This window comes from Lithobates pipiens, unplaced genomic scaffold, assembly GCF_037356315.1.
Source record: "Lithobates pipiens isolate NorthernLeopardFrog02 unplaced genomic scaffold, aLitPip1_a1.2 Scaffold_19, whole genome shotgun sequence".
Lineage (NCBI taxonomy): Eukaryota > Metazoa > Chordata > Amphibia > Anura > Ranidae > Lithobates > Lithobates pipiens.
The window spans coordinates 43,013,037-43,034,255 of NW_027507764.1; the positions used below are offsets into that span (position 1 = coordinate 43,013,037).

At 47.9% G+C, this 21,219-nt stretch overlaps 1 protein-coding gene across 1 annotated transcript in view; it reads right to left on the bottom strand.

Annotated features, from left to right (window-relative positions):
- Window positions 1-21,219, bottom strand: part of BZW2 (basic leucine zipper and W2 domains 2) — a 234,318-nt gene that overhangs the window by 14,013 nt on the left and 199,086 nt on the right. The window contains exons 8-9 of the mRNA XM_077490692.1: window positions 18,619-18,789; window positions 10,877-11,023 (exon numbers count right to left, since the gene is read on the bottom strand). Of these exons, the coding sequence (XP_077346818.1) occupies window positions 10,877-11,023; window positions 18,619-18,789 (318 nt within the window). The remainder of the gene's footprint in view (window positions 1-10,876; window positions 11,024-18,618; window positions 18,790-21,219) is intronic.

Consider the following 21,219-nt stretch of genomic DNA (forward strand, 5'->3'; position numbering starts at 1 on the left):
AATAGTAGGGCACTAAGACTAGAGGACTCATACTGCAGCTTGCAGTACACTGTGACCAAAGGCAATATCCTCATGATCTTTATATCTACTTGATAGAATCTAGTAAATGTATGGATTGAAGACCAAGTTGCGGCCTTGCAGATCTGAGCCATGGAGGCTTGGTGATGCACTGCCCAAGAAGCACTAACGGCCCTGGTGGAGTGCCTTTAAAATGAAAAAGGAGGAATTCTCTTCTTTTAAGCCAAAAGCTTGAACAATCACTTGACGAATCCACCTAGGAATCATAGATTCTGATGCTGCCTGTCCTCTTTTAGGACCATCAGGCAACAAACAAAAAATATCTGTTTTTATGCATCTGAGTGGTCACCTTTAAATACACCTTGACTGCTCTCACCACATAAAGAGAATGTAGTGACCTTTCTTTCAGAGAACGAAGTTCTGAAAAAAAATTAATACAGAATATCCTGGTTTAACCAGTTGCCGACCGCCGCACGACGATGTACGTCGACAGCATGGCACGGGCAGGCATATTGGCGTACATGTACGTCCCTGCCTTCCCGCGGGTCGGGGGCCCGATCGGGCCCCCGCCCGGTGCCTGCGGCGGTCGGTTTTCGTCCGGGAGCGATCCGGGACGAGGGGGCGGCCATTCATTCATGGCCACCCCCTCGCGATCGCTCCCGACGAATAGAAATCCCCCGTGACATCACTTCCTCTCCTGTAATGTAAACACAGGAGAGGAAGTGATGTATTCTCTCCTCCGTGTCGGTATTTTTCGTTCCGACACGGAGGAGAGCGGATCGGTGAGTTGCACCAACACTCTACACACACAGTAGAACATGCCAGGCACACTCACACCCCCCCTTTACCCCCCGATCACCCCCCCAATTACCCCTGCCCCCCAGTCACAGTGACACCAATGTCATTTTTTTTTTTTTTTTTTTTTGCATTGGTGTCATTTGTGACTGTAATAACTGTTAGGGCAGTTAGGGTTAGCTCCCTTTAGTTCTAATGTACCCCCCTAACCCCCCCAATAAAGGTTTAACCCCGTGATCACCCCCCGTCGCCAGTGTCACTAAGGCTGGGTTCACATTGCAGCGGTTTATGAGAACGAATGTGATTCGCACCGCACTGCAGTGCAAATCACATCCGATCTCTGTGCGATTCGAGTTCAGCCATTCGCCGCACCCGACGCACCCGCCGCAAATTCGCACGGGACCCTTTTTTTGGCCCGCAGCAGAATCGGATCGCATGGGTGTTCACACCATGCGATCCGAGTTTGCAGATCACACTGCGATATGCGAACTGATCTGGGGGTGTCAGTAACATTTCACTGACACTCCCAGCAGTTCGCATAGGGCAGTGTGAACTGCCGCCGGGAGGCATGCGATGCGGGAACCCGCCGCTGATTCGTGGCGTTTCCGCATCGCTCCAGTGTGAACCCAGCCTAATAAGCGATCATTTTTCTGATCGCCGTATTAGTGTCACAGGTGACGCTAGTTAGGCAGGTAGGTATTTAGGTTCGCCGCAGCTTTTTATAGCGCCAGGGACCCCCATATACTACCGCATAAAGCCCCCTGATTGCCCCCTAGTTAACCCTTTCACCAGTGATCACCATATAACTGTTACAGGTGACGCTGGTTGGTTAGTTATTTTTTTATAGTTTCAGGGCACCCGCCATTTATTACCTAATAAAGGTTTAACCCCCTGATCACCCGGCGGGTGTCATTTGTGACTAATAACTGTTAGGGCAGTTAGGGTTAGCCCCCTTTAGCTCTAAGGTACCCCCTAACCCCCCCCAATAAAGGTTTAACCCCGTGATCACCCCCCGTCGCCAGTGTCACTAAGGCTGGGTTCACATTGCAGCGGTTTATGAGAACGGATGTGATTCGCACCGCACTGCAGTGCAAATCACATCCAATCTCTGTGCGATTCGAGTTCAGCTATACAGATAGTATGGCTGAATTTGTGTCGCACCCGCCGCACCCGCCGCAAACTCGCACAGGACCCTTTTTTTGGTCCGCAGCAGAATCGGATCGCATGGGTGTTCACACCATGCGATCCAAGTTTGCAGATCGCACTGCGATATGCGAACTGATCTGGGGGTGTCATTAACATTTCACTGACACTCCCAGCAGTTCGCATAGGGCAGTGTGAACTGCCGCCGGGAGGCATGCGATGCGGGAACCCGCCGCGCATTCGTGGCGTTCCCGCATCGCTCCAGTGTGAACCCAGCCTAATAAGCGATCGTTTTTCTGATCGCTGTATTAGTGTCACAGGTGACGCTAGTTAGGCAGGTAGGTATTTAGGTTCGCCGCAGCTTTTTATAGCGCCAGGGACCCCCATATACTACCGCATAAAGCCCCCTGATTGCCCCCTAGTTAACCCTTTCACCAGTGATCACCATATAACTGTTACAGGTGACGCTGGTTGGTTAGTTATTTTTTTATAGTTTCAGGGCACCCGCCATTTATTACCTAGTCTCACTAGTGTACCCCTAAATTTAGGGGTGTCTACTTTCCAAAATGGGGTCATTTGGGGGGGGGGTTTGTGCCATCTTGGCATTTTATGGCCTTCAAAACTGTAACGCCCTTAGAAAGCCTGAAGGCGGTGCTTGGTTTTCGGGGCCCCGTACGCGGCTAGGCTCCCAAAAAGTCCCACATATGTGGTATCCCCGTACTCAGGAGAAGCAGCAGAATTTATTTTGGGGTGTTATTTCACATATGCCCATGGCATGCGTGAGCAATATATCATTTAGTGACAACTTTGTGAAAAAAAAAATAAATAAAAAAAATTTTTAATTTTCCCGCAACTTGTGGCAAAATATAAAATATTCCATGGACTCAACATGCCTCTCAGCAAATAGCTTGGGGTGTCTACTTTCTAAAATGGGGTCATTTGTGGGGGTTTTGTGCCATCTTGGCATTTTATGGCCTTCAAAACTGTAATAGGTAGTGAGAAGTGAACTCAAAAATTTACGCCCTTAGAAAGCCTGAAGGCGGTGCTTGGTTTTCGGGGCCCCGTACGCGGCTAGGCTCCCAAAAAGTCCCACATATGTGGTATCCCCGTACTCAGGAGAAGCAGCAGAATTTATTTTGGGGTGTCATTTCACATATGCCCATGGCATGCATGAGCAATATATAATTTAGTGACAACTTTGTGAAAAAAAAAAAAAAAAAAAAAAGTTTGTAATTTTCCCGCAACTTGTGGCAAAATATAAAATATTCCATGAACTCAACATGCCTCTCAGCAAATAGCTTGGGGTGTCTACTTTCTAAAATGGGGTCATTTGTGGGGGTTTTGTGCCATCTTGGCATTTTATGGCCTTCAAAACTGTAATAGGTAGTGAGAAGTGAACTCAAAAATTTACGCCCTTAGAAAGCCTGAAGGCGGTGCTTGGTTTTCGGGGCCCCGTACGCGGCTAGGCTCCCAAAAAGTCCCACATATGTGGTATCCCCGTACTCAGGAGAAGCAGCAGAATTTATTTTGGGGTGTCATTTCACATATGCCCATAGCATGTGTGAGCAATATATCATTTAGTGACAACTTTGTGTAAAAAAAAAAAATTTTTTTTTTTTTTGTCATTATTCAATCGCTTGAGGCAAAAAAATAAAATATTCAATGGGCTCAACATGCCTCTTATCAATTTCCTTAGGGGGTCTACTTTCCAAAATGGGGTCATTTGGGGGGGTTTTGTACTGCCCTGCCAATTTAGCACCTCAAGAAATGAGATAGGCAGTCGTAAACTAAAAGCTGCGTAAATTCCAGAAAACGTACCTTAGTTTGTAGATGTGACAACTTTTGCGCAAACCAATAAATATACAATTATTGACTTTTTTTTTACCAAAGACATGTGGCTGAATACATTTTGTCCTAAATGTATGACTAAAATTTAGTTTATTGGATTTTTCTAATAACAAAAAGTAGAAAATATCATTTTTTTTCAAAATTTGCGGTCTTTTTACGTTTATATCGCAAAAAATAAAAATCGCAGAGGCAATCAAATACCATCAAAAGAAAGCTCTATTTGTGGGAAGAAAAGGACGCAAATTTTGTTTGGGTACAACATTGCATGACCGCGCAATTACCAGTTAAAGCAGCGCAGTGCCAAAGTGTAAAAAGACCTCTGGTCATTTACCAGCAAAATGGTCCGGTCTGAAAGTGGTTAAATGAAAAAAAAACCTGACACTACCTTCAGAAGCCAACCCCGATACTCTTCTAGCAGAAGATATGGCAACCAGGAAAATTATGTTCCTCGTCAAGAGGACCAAGGGAAACATTCCGTATTGGCTCAAAAAAAGCTGTTTTTGTAAAGCCGACAGGACTAATCTTAAGTCCCAAGTATTCAGGGGTGACCTAACTGGAGGATTAATCCAGGTTTCCCCCTGAATAAGTTCCGAAGCAGAGAGTGAGAAGCAAGTGGTTATTGAAAAAAACACAGATAAGGCCGATACCTGGCCTTTGATAGTACTCAGGGCCAGCTTCATTTCTAATCCCATCTGTAGGAATACAAGGATCCTACCTATGACATATTTCCTGGGGTGCCAACCCCTGGATTCACATCAGGAGACATATGCTTTCCAGACTCATTAGTATAGGACACTGGAGGCCAGCTTCCTAGCATAACTAAAGTAGAAACTACTGAAGCTGACAGCCCACGGTCTTATTTTAGAATATGGGTCTCAATAGCCAAGCCGTTAAATTTAGCATTTGTAAGGAAGGATGGAATACCAGACCTTGCGAAAGAAGGTCTGACCACAGTGGTAGGGACTACGGGTCCTCTACCACCATCTTTATGATCTCGGCAAACAAAGATCTCCTGGGCCACACTGGGTCACAAGAATCACCCCTTCCCTTCTTGCTTGCTCCTGCAAAGAAGGCGCGGAAGCAGAACAAGAGGGAAAGCATAGATCAGTGAAAACTGATCCCATGAAAATAACAAGGCATCTGTTTCGTATGCCATTGGATCCCTTGTCCTTGACACAAAGTTGTTGATCTTGTTGTTGAACCCAGACGCTAATAGACCCACGTCCGGAACCCCCTCCTTGGCATATTGACAGAATGATGCTGGGGTGAAGAGAACATTTTCCCAGAAACAATAGTTGACGACTCAAGTAGTCCACCTGCCAATTCTCCATTCCTGGGATGAAAATGCTGATAGGCAAGGAATGTTGCTTTCTGCCCCAGACAAACCTTCTCGTGCCCCCTTGGTGATTGATATAAGTCACAGCTGTGCCATTGTCGGATTGAGCCTACGGCACCTGTTTTTCCCAGGCGGTCTCTCATCCATCAACCAGGCTCTGATATGGACAGACGCTTCTTCCAGGACTGGTCCCCAGCCCAAAGGGCTGGCATCTGTTACAACTTTCCAAGGTAACTGGTAGAAAGGATCTTCCTTTTTGAAGATTATTGGAGATCGACCATCAATTGAGGCTCTGACGCATTTTGGCAGATAAACGCAAAGGGAAGTCCAGAGTTGGGATCTTCTTGTTTCAAGTTGACAGGATACTGTTTTGCAGCAGTCTTGAATGGAACTGCGCATAAGGAACGGCCTTGAAGAAGCCGCCATCTTTCCTAATAAACACATGCAAAGATAAATAGGAGGACTCTTCTTTGTTTTGACCCACCGAATCAGTTCCTTTAAGGAACCAATTCTTTCCTGGGGTAAAAATATCCTTTAGTGGACTGTATCTATGATCAGCCCTAAGTACTGCAATGGTTTTAATGAGGATCTTACTAGGTTGAAGATCCAACCCAAGTATTCCAGGTAGCTGACTGTGGTAACCAGACCTTGGTTTAAACGGGCTACCGATTGATCTATCAAGAGTAGATTGTCTAAGTAGGCTAGTATCATTATACTTTGAGCCCTTAACTTGGCTAAAGGAGGGGCCAGGATCTTTATACACAATTGAGGTGCAGAAGCTAGCCTGAAAAGGTAGAGCTACAAACTGGAAATTAAGATTTTGTACCTTGAAGCGTAGAAATTTCTGGTGAGAGGGAAGATCGCACATGGGAGATAAGCATCCTAGATGTCGATAGACGCCAGAAGTTCTCCCCCTTGTAGGAAGGAGACTACTGGTCGGATAAACTCCATGGGGAGAGAAAGACTTATTTTTCTCTGGATCCTTAGGAACGTTTGATCTGAGAAAAAATGAGGAGACGGGAACTCTGGAACTCCAGATTGGAGCTATTGAGGAAGTCCCCCATTCTTCTTCTTGTCAGATCTATGAGAACTGCAGAAGAATTCCCCCTATTGAGCTAGCGGGGCACCTCCTGATAAGGAGGCTACAGTATCCCCTAGGGTTAACTCTGAGGATTACTTATTGAACCTGATGGCGGAAGCCATCGTGACTGCCTGGAGGCTGATGCCCCTGCCACAAAAAGAAGAAGCTTTTAAAAATAAAAACATATTTACTCCTTTACATAAATGGAAAAAAGGGGGTACTTTTCCCACTAGAATTTCTTTGGGTGAATTATCCAAACATCCTCAAATAGCTGTTCCACCGCAAAGGAAGACTAGCTAGGAGTTTCTGCATGGTGAAAGGAAATTTATCCTCCTCTGATGTGCGTTCCTGCACTCATGCGTTTAGCCGTTTGTGTTTAGCAACAATGTGCACAGAACCTTGTATAGCACCTGGTATTCCCAGGCGGTCTCCTATACAGGTACAAACCGCTGCAGGCATCTTAGCAGTTGTGCGTTTGGCTAGTTTATAAGCCAGCACCTGCATGAGGACCTTGTGGAAGTTCTACATAAATTCTGGACAGGATACCTAGAACACCTGTTAAACTGGCCTCACAATGATTAAGCAATTACTGTCAGTCAGGCTGCTCAATCTGCCAGAGTTTTTTTAACAGGAATTCCAACTTTATTAGTTGGATGCCTAAGCATTTGAGTATTGTCTGCCGATAACAGCTCTTATTCACAGAGGATATACTGCGTTAATTGCTAGCATACCGTACTTAGTGAATTTCCTCCACCATAGCATAAAGTGGAAAAAGGAGGAAAATAACATTTATCTGGGAGATCTTCACAGGTACAAAAGAGGCCTCTCCGACAATAAATGGACAGGAAAAAGCATGCACAGTCTGAGGAGGCTTTAAAGAACCCAAACACTCAGTTAAGGGAGCATAAATGTGGAGTGGACCATTCAGCAAGACATTGAAACCAGCTGGTTCTCCCACATTTGACACCTCAGAAGAGGAGTCATCCACGGTCCCCTGAGGGGATTCGTCTTCTCCCGCCCCTAGTTCCCCCGTTTGAGGGTTCTGGGCAATGAAAGAGAACCTGTGCGATTAAAGTCACTAAACTTTTTTTTAAAACCCATCATGGCTGAGGGAGAAATACATAGGGGCTGCAGTGTTGAAAACAATTGTAAACATTTCATGGTCCTGATGCTCACTCTACTCACTCCTTCTCAGGAGAGAATGCCATCTGTAGAGATGAGTAGGCTTACCAGAGCTAGAGGGGGACTCCTTTAGCTCTATTTCTGGGGGTGTTTTAACCCCCCTTCTGACCTTAGCCCGATGCACAAAGCAGAGGTACCATCAGAAGAAATTGCATGCACTGCTTGAGCAATAGTTCAGTTTTAACGCCGCTAATAAGGCTCAGCCTGATGCAGCAGTAAATGTGTCAGAGGAAAAAAACAAATCTTAAATGCCACTTTTGCTCTTGTGTCCTTCCACAGTTGTACAAAATACACATGGAGGTTCTTTTAAAAACAAACCCTCCCATGCTGGACGCCATCGCCATGCTAAATCCCGCTCCCCCGGATCACCTACGGCCCTCCCTTTCAAAAAGAGCTTTTTTCCAGCATGAGCGGCAGGGGCTCTCGATCCTGTGGGATCCCTGGGAGGAAGGAGAAATGGAGGGGGGGGGGGGGTCCGTAAGCCATGGCGTTCGAGCCATTTTTTTTATTTTACAAAACAAATGGCAGCACTTCCTTCCCCAAAGAAGAAGGGAAGAAATTTTGGCATAGGGGGGCATCTGTGGGGAGAGAGAACCCCCCCCCCCCCACCCAGACTTACCGAAGGTCTGTCATTCGGCTGGAGGAAGAAGCATTTGCTTCAAGACACAACGTGGCTCTGAGAAGCATGAGACGAGAGTACTCAATACAGCCCCCAGTGTTGACATATATGTATGACAGCATTTACAAAATTTAAAGGAGACATTTCATAAGAATTTTTTTTTTAAATTTCTTAGAAAACTCCACTTACCTTTCCCGCCGCATGGGTTTTCTATGGTAAACCAACAGACCGAATCTTTACCCTTCACGATGGGCTCCGTTAAACCTTCAGGAGCTGGGGATCCAAAAAGGAAAACCTACAATCCTGGGCCTGCAATAGCACCCTGGCAGTAAAAACTTTATGGCCTTAATACCAAAAAGTACTGCATCACAGGGTCCAGCTTCCCAAAGGAGAGCATTCACAGGCAAAAACCTTGTTTCTTAGGAATACAAGGCCCGGGTACCATTCAATACGGCCAAGATTAGACATTCTGAATGGATCTGTCTGCATAACCAGCCCCAGCAACGATTGCTCCAGTAAAGCTCCGAAACTCGGGCAGTCACCTGCGGAGTCCCTCAAGGCTCTCCGTTGTCACCCGTTCTCTTCAACATTTACATTCGCCCACTCCTTCAAATCATCAGATGCTCAGATCTCTGCTTCCACTCTTACGCTGACGACACGCAACTTTTATTTCCGGATCAATGGAAAAAAAGATCACCAACAACAACTTGAAAACTGCCTCAAATCAATAGAGGACTGGATGACCACCAACTCCCTCCAGCTGAACGAATCAAAGACAGAGCTTCTTATCTTACACCCAAATCATAATTCCGTAATCAAAACCTCCTGGTCTCCACCAACCGTCTTTGGGCAGACTATCTCCCCAAAGACCAAAGCGAAGAGTCTCGGGGTTATTTTAGAAGCAGAAATGTCAATGGATGCGCAAATAGGATCTGTAGTCAGTCGATCTCACCATCTGCTACGCATGCTTCGCAGACTCATCCCTTTTATCCCAAAGAATGACAAAGTAGTGGTAGTTGGAACAATCATTAATTCACGACTGGACTACGCAAACTCGCTTTACATAGGATTACCACAATATCAACTTGCGCGATTACAACTGATCCAAAACACGGCGGCAAGGCTGATAACAGGAAAAAAACCCTGGGAATCCATCTCTCCTTCACTGAGGAGCTTACATTGGCTAACCGTAAAAAATCGGATCACGTTCAAGACCCTTTGCCTCGCCCACAAATGCGTGCATAGAGAAGCTCCGCAATACCTAATGGAGAAAATAAATCATTACACACCAAACCGCAGTCTTCGATCAGCCAACAAAAACCTCCTCCTAGTGCCCAAAGCCCGGTATAAATCCAAGGGTGATCGGAGATTCGCTGTCCAAGGGCCTCGGCTATGGAATGCTCTACCAATCAACATCCGCCTGGAAGAAAATCACCTGGCTTTTAGGAAAAAACTCAAGACCTTCCTCTTTTAGCAGATGATCAAAGCTCGCCACAGCGCCTAGAGGCAATTCAGTTCGCATTGTGCGCTATACAAGTATTTCATTCATTCATTCAAAGCTCAGCACAGCGCATCTTTACTCGTGACAAATACCTTAGACACTGAGGTACTCCCACCAGTGGGAGGGGTTATATAGGGAGTGCACTTTTTAATTTAGGGCATGCCAGTGTCCATCACCTATCCGTGACCCTATAACCCACATAGTAACTACTATGGCTCTGTGTCCCCTGATGTATGAAAATAAATATGGTTTCCATCCATCTGGATTTAACAGAGCAGATCGGATGGAAGCGGACATGTCACCTTTCAGGGCTGGGCTCAGCCCTTCTTTGAGCTGGCTGCACAGCTGTCGGCTAATTGGCAGCTCCCATCTCTCCACAGTTACTAAGCTGTTGCTGATATCCTGCTCATCAGTCCTACCTATTTAAGCCATCCAGTCCAGAGAAGCTCTGCCTTCGCCTTGGTCAACATCACAAAAACTGAGAAGCTATCCTGCGATCCTGTTCAAGACTGGCTTTGCTGACATCCCTTTTGGTTCCAGATCCTGCTTGCTGTTCCACTACATTGATTGCTGACTTCTGGCTTGGCTGACTATCCGTTCCGGTTACTAAACTTTGGGTATGTTTTGACTACATTTGTTCTTTTTACTTTTATTATTAAACAAGTGTGATTTAACTGTACTTCTGTCTCGGCCTGATTTCATGGTTTCAGTCGCTCCACAGAGGTACATGGAGGGTCCGTTCAGGTCCACCTGAAAAACTGAGCGGCAGACTTAAATGGTCCACATGTGTAAATGAGCCCTTAAATGTCCTGGCAGGGATTCTGTGACATACCATTAGATGTTCTGGCAGGGATTCTGGCGACGTACCATTGGATGTCCTGGCCGGGATTCTGGTGATGCACCATTGGATGTCCTGGCAGGGATTCTGGAAGACCTGGCAGGGGTTCTGAGTGTACCCTACCAAGGTCTGTGTCCCCCACTGCATACTGTGGTTTCTTCCCCTGACCTCTACGTCACCATAGGACACAGCAGTTATGTAGAGGGTCAGAGAAAGGCACCACGGCATGTGGCAGTGGGGCACAGACATACAACAATTGCATAAATGTCAACTTATTACTAAGAGGACTGGCAGAGGCTGAAACACTGGAACAGAGAGATGGTTGGAGACAAAGACCACCCCTGAGGGAAGTACAATGGCTTTGCTGTTGCATAGAATTGCCTTATGTTTTTTAGGCGACTGATCGGGCTAATTTATTGTACTTACACATGTACAAAAATTACCGGCAGGGTACCGATCTTACTGACATACTGCATATTGCAGTGCTCGATACAAAGACACATACAAGTCCCCACCTTCAAGTGCTTCAAAGCCTGCTCTGCAACCAGCTCTTCTTTCTTGTTCCACTCTACGGCATTCATTATGCAGGTCCACAGGAGCCCGATCACTGCATGTTCGGCTAATTCGTTCCGTTTCATTTCTTCCTTTAAGTAGAGCACCATCTGCAAACAGCAAGAGAACCCAAGAAAATTATAGGCAAACCAAGAGGAAAATTCTGGCTCTTACTATAGTTTATAAAGACTTTAAACTCTGGGATAAGCATATATTGTCCAAATACATTTGTAGCACCCTCCTAGTTAGGTTTTTTTTCTTGTGTTCCTCTAATCTGTGAGCAGCTGTTGTTTGCGCTGATCAGGGTTCCACAGGTTGCACACTTGATTGCTTCTCCCTGTTTTCTGGACTCCAGAACAAGGAGTCTCACTCTGCTACCCACACAAATGTTGACACCTGGACCTGAAGGCTGGCAAAGAGCTGGTTTGGGTGATAACATCACTGGATCCTGGGTAAGTGTGTTTTTTCTTTTCTTTTTTTTTTTTTTTAACATCAGCAGCTACAATATCTTTAGCGGCTGACTTTTAGTCTGGAGACCCTTAGTGATGCATCACCCAGGAGACCCTTAGTGCGGCACTTAGCACAGCACCACCCGGGAGACCCTTAGCGCGCCACCTCCCAGGAGACCCTTAGCGCGCCACCTCCCAGGAGACCCTTAGCGCGCCACCTCCCAGGAGACCCTTAGCGCGCCACCTCCCAGGAGACCCTTAGCGCGCCACCTCCCAGGAGACCCTTAGCGCGCCACCCCCCCGAAGACCCTTAGCGCACCACCCACCCGGAGACCCTTAGCGCCACCCCCCCAGGGGCCTTGGCGTGCCAACCCCACCGGGAGACCCTTAGCGTGCCAACCCCACCGGGAGACCCTTAGCGTGCCAACCCCACCGGGAGACCCTTAGCGTGCCAACCCCACCGGGAGACACTTAGCGTGCCACCCCACCGGGAGACACTTAGCGTGCCACCCCACCGGGAGACACTTAGCGTGCCACCCCACCGGGAGACCCTTAGCGTGCCACCCCACCGGGAGACCCTTAGCGTGCCACCCCACCGGGAGACCCTTAGCGCGCCACCCCCCCCCCCCCCCCCCGGGAGACCCTTAGCGCGCCACCCCCCCCGGGAGACCCTTAGCGCGCCACCCCCCCGGGAGACCCTTAGCGCGCCACCCCCCGGGAGAGACCCTTAGCGCGCCACCCCCCCGGGAGACCCTTAGCGCGCCACCCCCCCGGGAGACCCTTAGCGCGCCACCCCCCCGGGAGACCCTTAGCGCGCCACCCCCCCGGGAGACCCTTAGCGCGCCACCCCACCGGGAGACCCTTAGCGCGCCACCCCACCGGGAGACCCTTAGCGCGCCACCCCACCGGGAGACCCTTAGCGCGCCACCCCACCGGGAGACCCTTAGCTCGCCACCCCCCCGAAGACCCTTAGCTCGCCACCCCCCCGAAGACCCTTAGCGTGCCAACCCCACCGGGAGACACTTAGCGGGCCACCCCCACCGGGAGACCCTTAGCGGGCCACCCCACCGGGAGACCCTTAGCGCGCCACCCCCCCGGGAGACCCTTAGCGCGCCACCCCCCCCGGAGACCCTTAGCGCGCCACCCCCCCGGAGACCCTTAGCGCGCCACCCCCCCCGGAGACCCTTAGCGCGCCACCCCCCGGGAGACCCTTAGCGCGCCACCCCACCGGGAGACCCTTAGCGCGCCACCCCACCGGGAGACCCTTAGCGCGCCACCCCACCGGGAGACCCTTAGCGCGCCACCCCACCGGGAGACCCTTAGCGCGCCACCCCACCGGGAGACCCTTAGCGCGCCACCCCACCGGGAGACCCTTAGCGCGCCACCCACCGGGAGACCCTTAGCGTGCCAACCCCACCGGGAGACACTTAGCGTGCCACCCCCACCGGGAGACACTTAGCGTGCCACCCCCACCGGGAGACACTTAGCGTGCCACCCCCTCCGGGAGACACTTAGCGTGCCACCCCCACCGGGAGACACTTAGCGTGCCACCCCCACCGGGAGACACTTAGCGTGCCACCCCCACCGGGAGACACTTAGCGTGCCACCCCCACCGGGAGACACTTAGCGTGCCACCCCCACCGGGAGACACTTAGCGTGCCACCCCCACCGGGAGACACTTAGCGTGCCACCCCCACCGGGAGACACTTAGCGCGCCACCCCCACCGGGAGACCCTTAGCGCGTCACCCCCCGGGAGACCCTTAGCGCGCCATCCCCCCGGGAGACCCTAAGCGCGCCACCCCCCGGGAGACCCTAAGCGCGCCACCCCACCGGGAGACCCTAAGCGCGCCACCCCACCGGGAGACCCTTAGCGCGCCACCCCACCGGGAGACCCTTAGCGTGCCACCCCACCGGGAGACCCTTAGCGTGCCACCCCACCGGGAGACCCTTAGCGTGCCACCCCACCGGGAGACCCTTAGCGTGCCACCCCACCGGGAGACCCTTAGCGTGCCACCCCACCGGGAGACCCTTAGCGTGCCACCCCACCGGGAGACCCTTAGCGTGCCACCCCACCGGGAGACCCTTAGCGTGGCACAACCTGCGCTTGGAATTACACTGAAGTTTTTTTTTTTTTTAATCGCTCATCTGGTGGGATTGTGGGAGGAAAATCTCTTTAACTGATGGATATGACAAGCGGAGGTACAGCTATATCTTCAGCTGTCAGTTATCGGTGATTCTGGTAACAAAGGAAGAAAAACTACTACACAAAACGTCAGATTATTCCGTGACGGGAGAAGTAGTTTCTATACGCTGCGCGTTGAATGGGCTGACATTATTTCTTCTTCCATCAATAATTCTCTCTCCTGTTAACAAAGAGGTTTTCGGTTCTCTTAATCTTCATGTCGTTACGTCTCGGCTTAATTGCATCTACACTTATTACTATGACAACTGTTTTCAGGACGTATGGCTCTTCTCTGCTAGAAGCCTTCTCTCATACTGATCAAAACACTCAATCAGCATTTGGATTGATGTGGAGCTTTGTATAGATGGAAATTTTCAAAGACACAGAGCGATCCCAAGATTAGAAAAAGAAAGTAGAAAAAAGAAGACCATGTCACGACAAGTCTGATTATTCGAGAACAGCAAGCGGAGTTCCTAGCTCAGCTAGAGAACTGGCCACAGTGTGCTCTCCTGCTTAGTGTGGTCAGTTTTTAATAGGAAAGCACAGGGACTGGCAGGAAAACCAGGGATTTCACATAAAGGAAGCAATAAAAAGAAAACCTGAGACTGTCTCATACAAGTACATGGTACAGCAGGCACATATCAGGAATATGAAATGTTGGAGTAACAAACACTTTAAGCCATACATTATACAATTTTCTTGTACAGCTTTCCTTTAAATTTACCAAAACCATATAATAGAGAGGTCAAACCTACACGCTTTCAATTTGGATGCAATCAGGCAGGAGCTTGTACTACATAGTTGAAGGTAAATCTAAAGAAAATTGAAAAGGAAAATTGTATAATGTATGGCCACCTTGAGGAGGCCTGTCCATACAGTCCCTTTAGCATTTAAGGCAAAAGGGCCAGAGTGTATCCCCTCTCATTCCCATTTCAGTAGCATAGGTTTAAAAAGTAGTATGGCCAAAGCTTTGCTCATAACTCTTATGTGGGTCACTTACTTTTGCACACTGGTGACCCAAAATCCGTCAACAGCGGGCTAAAGCCAGTTGTTGGCTGACATCACAGAGCTGGTCCAGACTCAGTGGATCCCAACAATTTAGGCCCCTTTCACATGGACCATTCAATCAGGTTCACCTGTAAGTCTTTACACGTCCATGCATTGATCCATATAATTTGGTGTTGAGGTCAAATAATTTAATTTTAGTCTCATCTGACAAGACCACCTTTTTCAATGTGGCCTCAGAATCTCCAAGGTGTGTTTAGGTGGTCAGATGAGCCTAAAATTGAATTATTTGTCTTCAACACCAAACAATATGTCTGGCGAAAACCTAATACAGCTCACCATCCAAATAACACAATTACTACAGTAAAGCATGGAGGTAGTACTATCCTTTTATGGGGGGTGGTAACATCCTTTTATGGGGGGTGGTAACATCCTTTTATGGGGGTGGTAATATCCTAGTACGGGGGGTGGTAATATCCTGGTATGGGGGGTGGTAATATCCTGGTATGGGGGGTGGTAATATCCTGGTATGGGGGGTGGTAATATCCTTTTATGGGGAGTGGTAATATCCTGGTATGGGGAGTGGTAATATCCTGGTATGGGGAGTGGTAATATCCTGGTATGGGGAGTGGTAATATCCTGGTATGGGGAGTGGTAATATCCTGGTATGGGGAGTGGTAATATCCTGGTATGGGGAGTGGTAATATCCTGGTATGGGGAGTGGTAATATCCTGGTATGGGGGGGTGGTAATATCCTGGTATGGGGAGTGGTAATATCCTGGTATGAGGGGTGGTAATATCTTGGTATGAGGGGTGGTAATATCCTTTTATGGGGAGTGGTAATATCCTGGTATGGGGAGTGGTAATATCCTGGTATGGGGAGTGGTAATATCCTGGTATGGGGAGTGGTAATATCCTGGTATGGGGAGTGGTAATATCCTGGTATGGGGAGTGGTAATATCCTGGTATGGGGAGTGGTAATATCCTGGTATGGGGAGTGGTAATATCCTGGTATGGGGGGGTGGTAATATCCTGGTATGGGGAGTGGTAATATCCTGGTATGAGGGGTGGTAATATCTTGGTATGAGGGGTGGTAATATCCTGGTATGTGGGGTGGTAATATCCTGGTATGGGGAGTGGTAATATCCTGGTATGAGGGGTGGTAATATCCTGGTATGGGGGGTGGTAATATCTTGGTATGAGGGGTGGTAATATCCTGGTATGGGGAGTGGTAATATCCTGGTATGGGGAGTGGTAATATCCTGGTATGGGGGGGTGGTAATATCCTGGTATGGGGGGGTGGTAATATCCTGGTATGGGGAGTGGTAATATCCTGGTATGAGGGGTGGTAATATCCTGGTATGGGGGGTGGTAATATCTTGGTATGAGGGGTGGTAAAATCTGCTGCCCTCTGCCAGAAAGTTGTCAATGGGAAGAAGGTTTACCTTACAACATGACAATGACCCAAAGCACAAAACAACAATGAACACACCGTGATTGAAGGAGAAAAAGGTGAATGTCCTTGCATGGCCTAGTCAGAGCCCAGACTTAAACCCCATTGAAAATCTGTGGAATGACTTGAAGACTGCAGTCCACAAACGGTCACCATCAAATTTAACTAAACTTGAGCAGTTCTGCAAAGATGAGTGAGCAAATATTGCAAAGTCTAGATGTGCAAAGTTAGTAGAACCCTTGATAAAGTCACGTGATCTGTGACGTAACACATCGGGAGGAGCCGGGCAGCGTTACTTCCGGTCTCGGCCGATACCGCAAGTCCTTGATTTATGTGAAGTTGAACGCTTCGCTTTTACTTGTGAGTGTTCTGCCTTTTTTAATAAATAATTTTATTGGATTTCTGCACATGGAGATTTATTTATATTGCATGTGAGCATGCAACGGAGACGAGTGGAGGAGATTGAGGAGAGTAACACGTTTAGTGGAGCTTCCTTTACCACATTGAGATTGGTCTAATCTGGCTGGACCCTTCAAGGAAAAAGAGCCTGTGGATATCTAAGAGATCTATACCGGAAGCGTGACTAGACCTGTAGGGGTCTTTACTTGAGGCGAGAGGCTGGGGCACACTGTTGTCCCGGATGGTGAAAGTTCATCACTTTAACCACTTACCGACCACCGCACGCCGATATAATTCAGCACAATGGCAGCGGTGGGCAAATGGGCGTACCTGTATGTCCCCTTTAATTGGCGGGACCCGCAAACTCAATGCCCACCGGTGTCCCGGCGATCGTGTCACGGATCCGCAGAATGGGGAGATGTCTATGTAAACAAGCCATTTCCCATTCTGCCCAGTGTCATGACAGAGATCACTGATCCCCAGGGGCAGACTGACCATTGGGCCACTCAGGCACTGCCCGAAGGCCCGAGCCACTAGGGGGCCTCATCAGGGTTGCCAGCCTCAGTAAAACCAGGGACAGTATGTAAAAATCTGTTTTTTTTTTTACATCCATCTCTGAAATGTCCCTTACCGACATACTTTTGGTCTAAAAATCCCGAGATTTTAGCTGCCCCACCTCTCCAGTACCTTCTCAGCCAATAGAAACATGTCTGTGTATACTGTGTGATTGTACACTGTGTGTGTGTATACTGTGTGGCCCCATGATCTCGGATTACCTGGGGGCCCCATAATCTTCTATTGCCTGGGGGCCCCATGAGTTGTCAGTCCGCCCCTGCTGCTCCCTGTCATCGGGAGTAGTGATCGCTGTCATGTCAGTGGTAGCCCCCCCCCCCCCAGTTAGAATCACTCCCTAGGACACACTTAACCTCTTCATCACCACCTAGTGGTTAACCCCTTCCCTGCCAGTGTCATTTGCACAGTAATCAGTGCATTTTTATAGCACTGATCGCTGTATATACAACAATGGTCCCAAAATAGTGTCAAAAGTGTCCGATGTGTCCGCCATAATATTGCAGTCACTATAAAAATCGCAGATCGCCACCATTACTAATAAAAATAATAATAATAATAAAAATGGCATAAATCTATCCCCTATTTTGTAGACTCTATAACTTTTGCACAAACTAATCAATATACACGATTTTTGCGATTTTTTTTTTTTACCAAAAATATGTATATCGGCCTAAACTGAGGAAAAAAATAGTTTTTTTATATATATTTTTGGGAGATTATTATAGCAAAAATTAAAAGTAAAAAAGATTGCTTTTTTTCAAAATTGTCGCTCTTTTGTTTATAGCGCAAAAAATAAAAACCGCAGAGATGATCAAATACAACCAAAAGAAAGCTCTATTTGTAGGGTAAAAAAAGGACGTCAATTTTGTTTGGGTGCAACGTCGCACGACCGCACAATTGTCAGCTAAATCAACGCAGTGCCAAATCGCAAAAAGGGCTCTGGTCAGGAAGGATGTAAAATCTTCCGGGGCTGAAGCGGTTAAAGAACTGAAATGTATTTGCACTATGGATGGTGACGTCACTATATGAACAATTTTTTGTACAAAAATATTTTTGCACAGGCAACTTTTAAAAGTTTTTTTTGTTAAATTTGCTTATCAGTTATTGATTGTTTTTTTGCAGAGTTTTTTTTTGTCACTAGCACTTTTATGAATGTTTTTTGTGATTTTTTTGATATTTTTCGGAATTTTTCCTGGTTACCAGATATCGAATGCTATTTGCACATATTTTGTATTGCACAATATCGCATTAGCACTTTGGAAGTTTATTTTTATTTTTTATATTGAGTAATCACCACATCATTTATTTGTATTTACAAAGTTAGTAGAGACATCCCAACAGACTAAAGGCTGGAATTAAAGCAAAAGGTGGTTCAACAAAATACTGACATAAGGGGGTGATCCTTTTTCCAACTCAGTAATTGTGTTTTTGATTTTTTTTTTCCTGAAACGTTGGTGTTTTATCTTTCACTTGGATGTTATAAGTAGCACTAGTAAATACCGGCGGATAAAACTAAAACTGTGTCTTCATTTCAGGCTGCAAAGCAACAAAATGCAATCTTTTCTATACCCACTGAATATCATCACAAAACACATGACTCTTTATTGAGTACAAGTTGTTCTATGAAGCGTTCGCTCGCTCACCTCTTTGATTGGACATTCTTGAGATAATCGCTCCTGCAGTTCTTTCTGCAGCTCTTTGCGGGTTCCAAGAGACTGCTGGACTCTCAAAAAGTCGGAGAGCTCCTTGAGGTCGGCGTCAGTGAAGTACTTTGCAAAATGCTCCACCGTCTGCCGATTGGCTGGGAAAAGTTCCTGTGAATAAATAAGATACACAGATCATCATAGGTCAGTACAACACAGTTTTCCCTGAAATCAGCCTTATTCCTGTCCCACATCAGGACGCAAAAGGAGATCTCTGCAAAGTGGGGGGGGGGGGATCTCTTGGACCAGGGTACCCTGGGGTTCCTCCAGAGTCCTAAGGTTTCTAGGGCTTCCAGAGCAATGAGGAGCAACTACCAAGAACTAGACATGTGCAGAATGAAAAAAAAAAATGTGTGGGGCGCATGCGCGCGATCGCGGAAGATGGCCGCTTAGTCTCCGCGCTCCGGCCGCTGATTTCTCGGTCCACAGAGCACACAGGCCAGTCAGACACGCCGGACCGGTAGCCCCAGACTGCGGACACTGGCGGGGACCCGCGGGAATGCATCGGTCGCACAGGGGAAAGAGGAGATCCCCCAAACAGCGCAAGATGCAGCAGGGACAGGCAAGATGGCGCCCGAGCCTCCAGAGCCCGATGACACCACGAGGCTTTCCGTGACAGGAGCAGCTTCGCCCTCTGACAGTCTGCAGCAGTTCCCCTCGGATCTGGTAAGCCCTGAGCAACATGCTTCTGAGGACATGCTAGCCAGATTCCGTTCAATAGTAAGGGATGAGATCTCAGCAGCCTCACGCAAACTTTCCTCTGATCTCATGCGAGGCCTTAAAGAGCTAGGCCACCGCACAAACCAGCTAGAGCAAAGGATGGACTTATCCACCACAGTGCTGGAGGGCCATGAGGATGAATTGGAAAAGTTGCATGCGGAGCTGGAGGGATTGAAGGATAAGTTAGAGGACTCTGAAAACAGGGCCCGCAGGGACAACTTGAGAATCCGCGGTATCCCCGAGGCTATTACAGATATACAGGGTACAGCTACGGCCTTTTTTCAAGAACTAGCCCCTGAAATCCCCCTGGAGCGATTAGAATTCGACCGCATCCACAGATCCCTGGCTCCAAAACCCTCAGAAGGCCCCCCCAGAGATGTTATTATAAAGCTGCATTATTATCGCACTAAGGAAAGACTCCTACAGGCAGCAAGAGATCACCAAGACCTCACCTTACAAAACTACCCCCTCCAATTGTTCACAGATTTATCCCCAGTAACGATTGCTAAAAGAAGGCTCTTAAAACCCTACCTACTGATCCTGCAAAATCTGGGCATAAAATACAGGTGGGGGTTTCCTTTTAAGCTGTCCTTTACCCACCGGGGACATCAAGTCCAGGCCTCCTCTGTCTCCGACTTGAGACGTCATTTCCAAGAACTACAGCTAGACCTTCCACCATCTCAAGGGGACCCAGCTGCTCCATCCTCCCGCACCCGGCAGACATAGCCTTCCCGAATGTCTTCTCAGGCCTCCCTGCATGGATCTCAGGCTCTGCGATCGCTCCAGGCCCAACGCTACCAAGATGTCCCCACAGGCTGACATTTCCTCCGCCCACATGCGGGTTATTAATCTTGCAACCGGTCTGCGCAGTATCCTTGCCAATTTAGTTTATTTTTTGTCCCACTCTACCTGGAGTGGGAATGGTACCGGTCCTGCCCTGAGCTCTAGAAGCTGTTCCGTGAGGGCATGAAACCGGTATCAAAATATACATATATATATTTTTTTTTATATTCTTTTTTCTTTTTTTTTCCCTCTTGGGTCTGGACTTTTCTAGATGTCTGTGGCGGACCTCCCCCGGCTCCCCTCCAGGGTTTCCTGGGGAGCCGGGGGAGGTTCATTCGTCATTTGCTTCTTTACTTTAAAGCTCATATGTCTTTACAATTCACGTGTTTAACTTTGCGTGCAAATGCAGGCTTCGGTGCTGGTGCCATTTAAGCCTTTGGACAACGGTTCCCCCCCCCCCCCGAGGGGAATAAAAACGGACTTAATAGTTACTGAGCTAGCCTTAACCCGTTGGTGCTGTCTCAGTACCAGCGGTCCGTGTCTGACATTACCACATGTATTGTGTTATATTTACAGTTAATCGTTATGTAACTTAGTGCTCAAATTTACTGTTTCATTGCAAGTTTTAAGATATACTGAGTGGGCCAGGTGGACCACTGTGCCCCCTAGTATCAGTACTTGCGTGGGATTATGGTCCCTCTCAACTTCCGACTTCCTGGTGGGCTTCCCGGCCTACGCTTAATTGCACAGCTGTTATTTTCAATACTTCTCTTCCGAGCTTTCCTCGGCTTCTCTGTGCTTACTCTTTCTGGCTCTCCTTATATTTCCTTTCATGCTTACTCTTTCTATTCTACTCTAATCCCTTTTCTCCCTATCCCTGAGTCCATAGGGGATGTACGCGGAGCCTCTGACAAGCGGTTCCCCGCTCACTCGTCATGACCCTGCACTGGCTGTTACTCAATGTCCAAGGTATGAATTCACCATCCAAGAGAGTAAAAGTGTTTAAATACCTTAGAAAGCAACGCATTGATATTGCGT